This window comes from Camponotus vicinus, unplaced genomic scaffold (genome assembly GCF_025532165.1).
Source record: "Camponotus vicinus isolate PSW18456_S1 unplaced genomic scaffold, iyCamVici1.0 SCAF_11, whole genome shotgun sequence".
NCBI classification, from domain to species: Eukaryota; Metazoa; Arthropoda; class Insecta; order Hymenoptera; family Formicidae; genus Camponotus; species Camponotus vicinus.
Window position 1 is genome coordinate 5250387 of NW_028141947.1, and position 9459 is coordinate 5259845.

Genomic DNA, 9459 nt, shown 5'->3' on the forward strand with positions numbered 1-9459 from the left:
TCGATTACCTTACCTTAATAGTTTTATGTACAAAATAATGAGAGGAATCAATTGGTGTAAAGAAAACACATAGTTGTTTCGAAGAAAAAATATGTAATTTGCAATTAACAATTCCATATTTTTTCTTAAAAACAACTATGTGTTTTCTTTACACCAATTGATTCCTCTCATTATTTTGTACATGAAAGTATTAAGGTAAGATAATCGAAAAATGAATATTTTACAAGATATTTTACGGTTTATGTAAAATTAAGAAATTATTTCAAGCCTCATAACTCAAAAAGTACTTAACGAAAATGTACTTAATTATAGTGTTTTGGAAAGCTCTCGAAATAAGCTACAAGAATGTACAAAAATATATAGGGTATTCCATTTAAAAAAATTGAAGTGACCTTCACGTGACCTTCAAATGACTCTTCAAGGTCAAACCAATGATACCATCTTATGGCCCCCTCGAAACCATACAACTTTTGTCTAAAACATTTTTCTCTATCTTGCTTATTTTTCGAGTTATTTGGCTGCCTATGTTAAAATGGGTCACCGTGTATATATATATATATATATATATATATATATATATATATATATGTATATATAATATATATATCCTGAATATTTTATTTATAATAATAATTTTAAACATAATTGAAATAAATAATAATAATTATAGATTATGAAAATTACATTCTCTTCTCAGAATCAAAAATTTAGTTACCCCGAAGAAAAAAGGGTTTATAAATTTGTAAACATTTTAAATCAATATGTCGATTTCTATGCAGGTTTCGCGTATTCGTAAAAAACTTGTCGGCAATCGAATAAAGTGATATGAATTTTAAGAAATTAGTAAAGCTCTAAATGAAATATAAATTTAAATTTTTCGAACTAGTAAGAGAAAGCGAAATGCGGATAATAGTTATCCCTCCAAAAAAGCCTTACAAAGGTAAAAAAAAATACGCCAAGTACATAAAAAATATTTCACCTTGTATGCAACAAAACGTTTATAAAAAAATATCCCTAAAAATAATTTATAATAAAAATTTTCTCTCAAAAAATATATATTTTTCCTAAAAAAAAAATCAAAACTAAATATGAAATCAATCATTAATTAGCCAAGTACATTAGAGCAATTGATAGGGATTTGTAATTTGAAATATTTGTCACAAATTCAATCTTGCATTTATGTATTAGATTCTCGACAAAATTAAAAATGATTTTCAAAATAAGTTCAATACTTTGTATAATATATGAAAATACATTATTATATATGATCCAAATAAATACTTGTACAATATATGAAATAGCATTAATATATTATGGATTTTATATTGCAGATTATAAATAGTAAGTCATAAAACTATTTAACACGCAGATTGATCAATGGATAACGGATGGAATTGTTCAGCCATCTACCTCTGACTATGCTAGTCCAGTGGTACTCGTTCGAAAGAAAGATGACTCTTATAGATTATGCGTTGATTATCGGATGGTGAATAAGAAAATTGTTAAAGATAGATATCCGTTGCCGTTGATCGAGGACCAGTTAGATTTATTGCAGGACGCTCGTGTCTTTAGTACACTCGACCTCAAAAATGGATTTTTCCATGTGCGGATGGACAAATCGAGTCAAAAATATACTGCGTTTATTGTACCGGACGGTCATTACGAATTCTTGCGAGTTCCTTTCGGTCTTTGCAATTCGCCGGCAGTATTTCAGCGATTCGTTAACACGATATTTAGAGATCTTATACGAGAAAAAATAGTTTTAGCTTATATGGATGACTTAATTATTCCGTCTGACGACATCGAGAGCGGCATAAAGAATCTTAAAAAAGTTTTAGCGACAGCTAGTGAAGCGGGTCTTATAATTAATTGGAAAAAATGTTGCTTCATGCAAACTACAGTCGAGTTTTTGGGCCACGTAATTAGCAATGGTTGCGTCCGCCCTTCAGATCGTAAAACAGAAGCGGTTCGGCGATTTCCGAATCCTACGAATGCCAAGCAGGTACAGAGTTTTCTTGGGTTAAGTGGGTACTTTCGTAAATTTATCCCTGGGTATTCTATTATTGCGCGACCCTTGACGAATCTGCTGCGAGCAAACACTAAATTTTATTTTTGGAGAGGCTGAGAAAAATGCGGCTCGTGCGGCTTAAAAATATAATGAATGAAAAACCGGTGTTATATTTGTATCGAAGTGGAGCGGAGACGGAGTTACACACAGATGCTTCTGCGCTAGGGTACGGTGCGATTTTACTGCAACGAAGTAGTGAAGATCAGAACTTTCACCCCGTTTATTACTCTAACGGTAAAACTACTCCTGCGGAGTCGAAATATGCTAGTTACGAACTGGAAGTCTTAGCAATAATAAAGGCGTTGAAGAAATTTCGCGTTTACTTATTAGGTATCGCTTTTACGATTGTTACTGATTATCGCGCGTTCGCTCTCACTATGAATAAGAAAGATCTTTGCGTGCGTGTTGCTCGATGGGCGTTACTTTTGGAGGAGTTTAATTATCGTATAGAGCATCGGCCAGGAAAAAGAATGATACACGTCGACACACTCAGTCGGAATCCACTTCCGGTCTGCTTTGTGATCGATGAGTCGGAAGCTGGTTTGACGGCTTGTTTGCGAAAGGCTCAAGAGGAGGACGACAGCGTGAGAAAGCTCCGAGATCTAATAATGCAGAACAAAACGAAAGATTACATAATACGAGGTGATCTAGTTTATAGAGAATCCGGCGGTGATGTCCAACTTGTAGTACCGAAGAGAATGCAGACACAGCTCATACGACGAGCTCACGAGCGGACATTTTTCAGCTAGAAAGACTGAAGCCCTTGTGCTCACTGATTACTGGATCCCGAATTAAAGTATTACAGTATCGTATATAAGAGAATATAATAAATAATTATTATTTATTAGATTTTTGTTCACGAGCTCTTTCAAATTTATTTGGTGGATTTATGAATAAAACAACAGGAAATCCCTCAAATCGATCAAATCAATAATCGTGTCTTTCTTATAACGAAACAGATTTTTAAATTTAAATTGATAGGTTTTTTATTCATAATGTGGAATAGAAATATTAAAGAGATAGCATGCTCTAAGAATTGTGCCATATAATTTATTATTAAATTAAACATTAATAGTACATTAATAAAACATGTTCCTAAAAAATAATTTTTATAGGATTTAAAATATTAATAACATATATTAATATAACGCACTAATTTGTTAATATTTATATACAAGTATATTTAAATATTAAATATATGTACAGTATTTTATAATATTAATTACACATATAATATTTTATTGTATACAACGTTCATAATGATTCTATATTATATTAAAATTGTAATCTATACTATATTATTATCCGCTATTAAATCACATATATGTATATTGCACATTAATATACATGTATTAATTTATATGTATTAGCAAATGTAATTAATGCAATACTAATGTACATATATTGATATACATTATTAACATAATATAATAAAAAATATATAATTAATATAATAAAAAACTTAAGAGAAGTTAAAATAAATAGATAAATATTAAAATGTAATTTAATATGTATTTATTAGGTATTTAATAAGTAATTTAATAGGTAGGAGTTACAGTGTAAGGAAGGATCCAGCATTCAACTTGTTTTTATAATATTAACAAAATATATTAATCTACGTATTAAAAAATAACTTTCTCTCATTTGCACAATTAATAGTACGATTTAAATATCTCAGATTTGCAGAGCGATAAGAAAACTGGTAATCATGCGTGAAGCATCCTTATAATACAAAACGCATCGAGTATCATTGCAGGACAATTAAAATCCTATCTCTAGTATAGTTAAAACCCTAAGAAATTAAAACGCATTTTATTGTACATATTACTTAGGGACATGACCTTGACAACATATGTCAAAATCAAAATCATTAGTGGTGGGGAGCATATATAAAAGTGAATATATTTACCAGAATTTTTTATTAATAAAATTATACCAACAAAAAATTCTAATTAAAAACAATAAATATCATTAACTCCCAATAAATGTAGCGGAAATATTACATAACTTTTTAGCACGATTGTGACTGTGACGAAATAAGACTTCCGTGTGTCTACTGTATTATCTCGTCTCCGGGATGAACTTGACTTAGTTACCTAGCTACAGGAATATGTCACGTTATCTGTGCTGAATGCAGGTAACTCATATGCGTGGTAGGCTTCAGTGAAGAAGGAGATAAGATGACGTAAAGGTACGCGATGTTACACAGTAAAAAATTGTGCGTCCATATGTTAAAATTTTCTTGTGTTACCACATTTTGATTAATACTTCAATGTAAAATTAACATGCAACCCATATGTTATTATTTTTATAACGTTTTCATGTGTTACATTTATGTCTCCTTTATAACTTAATACTTTGTATATGTCTCTTAGAAATGGAATATTATTTTGAGCATTTTGAACATAATCATTTTAAACAATCAACATGTCTCAAAGTCAGTTTAACATTCTAAGAAAAGTTAAAGTGACTCTTCAAATAATCTTGAACTTTAACAGACAAAAATAATCAAATTTACTAAAATCAAATGTTTCTATTACAAATAATTTAAGTTAAAATAATTACTATTATGTTAATGTCCTCAACATTTCTTACGAGTTATTGTAACTACTTTTTCATGTAATTTTTAATTAATTATATATTACTTCTACATTACACTTAGTCACATTAATATAAATAAATGTAAAGTATTGGGAGTAGATATGGGCCACTATGGTGCGTCAAAACAAACCCCCACCACTCGGCCCCTGGCGCCGTGGGCGTGACCGGCTGAAGTGGAGGGAGGCGTTCTGATTGGTGGAAACAATACCCCGCCTCCCGAAGTCTCGATTTTGATTGGCTTGCACCATAGTGGCCCAGAGTTTGATTGGCTTGCACCATAGTGGCCCAGAGCTGCGATTGGTCGACGCCGGCTGTGTCGCCGATTTATCAAATTTTTATTTCCCTACCTCCACGGTACTAGACTCGAAGAAGCAATCCTCCTCCCACTCCAGCTCTGGCCCACCTGTATAAGGTTCCGAGTCAAATTCCCGTTACCTAGCCCTTAGTCGCTCTTGCTACGTCTTGGTAGAACGAACCCCTCACCTACCGACTTTCGGGGGTAGCCGGTATATGTCTCGAGGAAACAATCCTTACCTCCCCACTCCGTCTCGGGGCCCGCTATGGAATATCGAAACAAGCCCCTCCGCTCGAACGGTTCATGACGCGCTTTATCAGAAAAGACAAAGTCTCGGCACGAGACAATAATTATAATTAGACTACATTGCACTACAGAGGTAAAAAGATGAACATGCAGATGATCGAACGCGAGGTGAGGTGTTATTAAAAAGGAAGAAGGGAAAAGCTAAAAGTATTAAACACGAATTAAGATAAAAAATTTTCACATTTATTAATATTTTTCAAAACCAGCCATTTTTTAATAAAATTTTTGCTTATTATTAATATACAGAAATATATACAAAGAAGAATTATATTTATATTGTTATAAATTTAACATTTTTCTTATGCTACTTACAATATTTAGAATTCTATTTTTTAAAATAAAATCGGAAAATGCGCGAATTTTATTTAAAAAAGAAAAAGTCACCCAAGAAATAAGAATATTGTTATACCGCCGCATATCCGTATGGTAGCGAATATCTGCTATTGATACATCTACGCTTTATTAATACCGGCGCACATATTTTTGTTTCACTTCGCGTAATAATTTCATGAAACGCCGTACGTCGAATCTCATTAAAGCGTAGATTTATCGAAGTTTCGCTATTTTCTTCTTCGTTTTCTTGCGCGTCTTTTTCTCTCGCTAATAGTAGATTTTTTATAGTATTAAAATTAATTCGCCGCGAGTTCTCGTAATTGAGAGTAATACCCTTAACTTTACAAGTTTCGTGAGTATTACCCTCCGGTGTTCGCACGATGTAGGCGTAAAATTTCGGGCCCCCGGACACGAACGCCTCGATATAGCTACCACGGCCGTAGCTTTCGAGTTCGTCCGTCATGTCGCCTAGAAAATTTCCCGTAGGCGGCACGTATTCGTTCGAATCACCGGTGCTTATAAAAATACACGAATCCGTATCGTAATATAATACACGACGATCTAAACGTTCTAGGTACTCGTACAATTTTAAACGCGCTAGTGCAGTCGTATACGCAGCTATTACAACGTTTGTTATCGGCGAGGGAACGAGAGCCTCTTGTCGCAGTCGCCACGAAACATACCTCACCTCGTCATTCACGGGTAATATATCGGTTATATCGTATTCGACGCTCGTTAATAATGTCGCGAAACGTTGTTGTGTTTTTACGATTTCGGTATTCGGCAAATTGGATCGTTGGCCGAATTTTTCCTAGAATGAATTTAAGCACAGTTTCGCGACCTAGCGTAAATCGGGATTCCGCACGATGTTTCGCTTATCAAGAGCGATACCCTCGATTTTTTCATATTCCCTCAAGTATCGCTCTTTTGCCTCATCGTCGTTTTCCCCGCATTCGCTCGGCCAACCACTGGCTTCCTTTTTAAGCTATAAAAACGTATTAATATATTCGGCGAACAATCCACCCTGCCGCGACGTACGATCGTATTGGCTAACTTTATATTGCCAAATTTCGCTTACCGACGTTACGAGATAACCTTTCTCGACGGGCTTGCGTAATTCGCAGGTTACCCAGGTACCCTCGAATTCACGCTCGCTATCATTATGAGTGCACGGTGTCTGAGAAAATGTTTCGCAGCAACTACGACATAACGCGAAGAGTAATTTTCCTCGTACGCGATGCGGAAGTACGGGGCGAAATAAATCACGAGGAGGGAGTACTCTACAACGTATGAGGCCTTCGAGCGAGTCGAAATTATAATTCGGTGACCTTCCGACTAACGCGCTACATTCATCGCCGACGTAAATTTCCGGATGACCGATCGGAAAAGCGCCCGTCTTCAATACAAACGGGTATAAAGAGCATACGTCGACGTAGCGTATTTTCTCCGTACCTTCGTATTGAGTTGCGATATTTCCCGTACGCCCACCGAAAAACGCGTCGCGAGGATCGAGCGGTGGTGTTTCTACCATCGGATGTCTCGCGAGAAAATCATACATTACGCGATTGTCGCGCATTTCTTGGTCGAAGGCGCACTCCCACTTTTCCGACACTATGTATCCCCGCTGACGAAGGCGCCATGAAACAACGAGAGTTCGTTCATATCGCGAATTTAATGTATCTCCGCGATCCTCCCCGACGAAAGCGCTTTATCGCGATTTACAGGGAAACCAGAAGGATATCCGTGCCAAAAGCAACCGTGAAATTGCAACACGTGATGCTGCGTCCTTCCCGCAACAGACGTTTCGAAATAACCATCGACGAGCGTACCCTCGATCGTGCGATATTCCCGTGCACGCCCCGCGTGATTTATACGACGGTCGAGTTCGCGCTCCATCCATATCAGCCATTGTAAGGCTTTACGCGAATGATTGCTCGCGCATCTGTATCCCCCCATAGGAATAATGCCTATCGTATCGGCTTGCAAAAAGTTTTTCCGGAAAACCGTCATGCAGGTCGAAGCAATAGTTGTACATTCCTCGAACGGACATACATTTCCGCGATCTAGGAAAATTTTTCTAAACGCTACGCACGCTCGTCGAAGAATATCAACATCGTTACGACAATAGCGCACTATCTCGCGTTGGAAGTCGAACACGGTATTTTTTCCCCTCATTTCGGTATGCCATGTGAGAAAGCGTTCGCGCTCTTGCGATTTCATGCTATCCGGAGAATAATATTGTATATCGGGTAACAGTCCGACGTACGTTTGATTTTCGATAGTATTAAATAAATGCGGAAAAATGCTCTTATCCTCAGTATCCTTTAGTCCGAAAGCCTTAGGTAATTCGGATAAGCGCATCGGCATATAATTAACACTATCGATGAATTTTGTATGTCCCGCGGTTAAAAGAATAATTTTTGTGCCGTTTAAAATTACTTTCGGTTCAATGTTCTTACAATTTTCCACGATATATTTCAAGATAAATTGCGTGTCGAACGCTTTCGCATTATGCGCTATACAAATTATGTGTTTAAAATATTTTACCGGACGCGTAACGAAATCTACAAACTGTTTAACCGGATCGCGTTGAAATATGAACTCTCGCACTCCGCACCAACGACACCACACAGACATGTTATTTTCCCCCGCGCATGCTTCGCAAATCTGTTGCGCGATGCATAGCGTCGGAATATGTTTTTTTATATTTCCCGTTCCTTCGACCGTCTCGTCCTGTCGCGTTTCGAAATTGTAAAATACGAAAGCCAAACGTCCCTTTCCGTGTTCATATGCACGTTCGTTCTTTTCCGCGTTTTCTCATATGTTCCGTGCTTCTTCTTCTCTCGTGCTAGATATATCTACCTCATCCCGTACCATCGTTGACGAAAATGGCCCGGCAGAGGAAATATCGTCACGTTGACGAAGAGGTTGCATATAACACATATGATTGCGCGATTGTTGTGAACGGCATAATTTGCAGTAAGAAACGCCGCATTCGTGTTTTAAATTCGATTTAACGATACGACTGCAACTGTCGCAAAATCGCACGATGCTACAAACATTAGCGCATGTTCTACCGTCGTACGATTTCTTGCTACGATGGCTCGAAACACCCTGCACCGTAAAATAACCGATTGCACGCGTCGCATTTTATTTCGGCGTAAGTGGAATCGCACGGCGGTACGGATAAACATCGCGGGCATTTATTTAAACACTGGTGACTATTAGGCCCATCATTTCGAAAGCCTACATTACACGCTACACAATAATCGCGAGTACCAGCGGCGGCTTTTAAATTTAAAATAGTATTATAATGTTGCGAATCCTCGCAATACGCGATATTTAATCGTCGCGAGGACTCGCGTCCGAGAGAAGTGAGTATTTCGGTTCTGTCATACAACGGTTTTTCGCCGCGACCGAAAGTATTAAAATTATACACAACAATCGCGATATTGTCGGCGGCGAAATAACGTTGGAAACGTTCGATTTCACGAATTCCACAACTCTCTTCCGGTATTACGACACCGGCATTTCTCGTTAATTGCAATGCACATTAGCGTTGTAACGAAGAATGCAGATATCTTATCGCGTTCTATTTCTCATACAGCTCACCTGTACGGATATTACCACGTTCGCTATAAGTTTGAGCTACTACGAGGGCGCCAGGGAAGCACAGGTTATCCGAATGATTAATTTCGACTATCGAACGTTTCGCGACAACGCGTGTTAATGCGACGCGACCGCGACCTGAAGGCATCGAGATATTATAAACCCGTATGATAAATTGGTCAGCGATATCGAGACCACCGGCGCTCTGTGCTAACGAACTCACGAGTCTCCAAATATCTAGCTTCAT

General features: G+C 37.0%; 1 protein-coding gene across 1 annotated transcript; it reads right to left on the minus strand.

The window, feature by feature from the left end:
* Positions 1 to 5004: 5004 nt before the first annotated feature.
* Positions 5005 to 9459, minus strand: LOC145962214 (uncharacterized). The gene is made up of 7 exons (XM_083083184.1): positions 9216 to 9459; positions 7326 to 8119; positions 6883 to 7227; positions 6682 to 6780; positions 6469 to 6588; positions 5937 to 6414; positions 5005 to 5072 (listed from the first exon to the last, which is right to left on the minus strand). Exons 1-7 carry the CDS (start codon positions 9457 to 9459, stop codon positions 5005 to 5007), a joined length of 2148 nt encoding a protein of 715 aa, XP_082939310.1.

Excerpts from the sequence above, each read along its gene's own strand:
- LOC145962214 (XM_083083184.1), bottom strand. The coding sequence starts at position 9,459 with ATGAAGCTAGATATTTGGAGACTCGTGAGTTCGTTAGCACAGAGCGCC. Across the intron at positions 7,228-7,325 it reads GATATCCTTCTGGTTTCCCT|CGGGGATACATAGTGTCGGA; the intron begins GTAAATCGCGAT and ends CGCCTTCGTCAG. Across the intron at positions 6,781-6,882 it reads AAGGCCTCATACGTTGTAGA|ACACCGTGCACTCATAATGA; the intron begins GTACTCCCTCCT and ends ACATTTTCTCAG.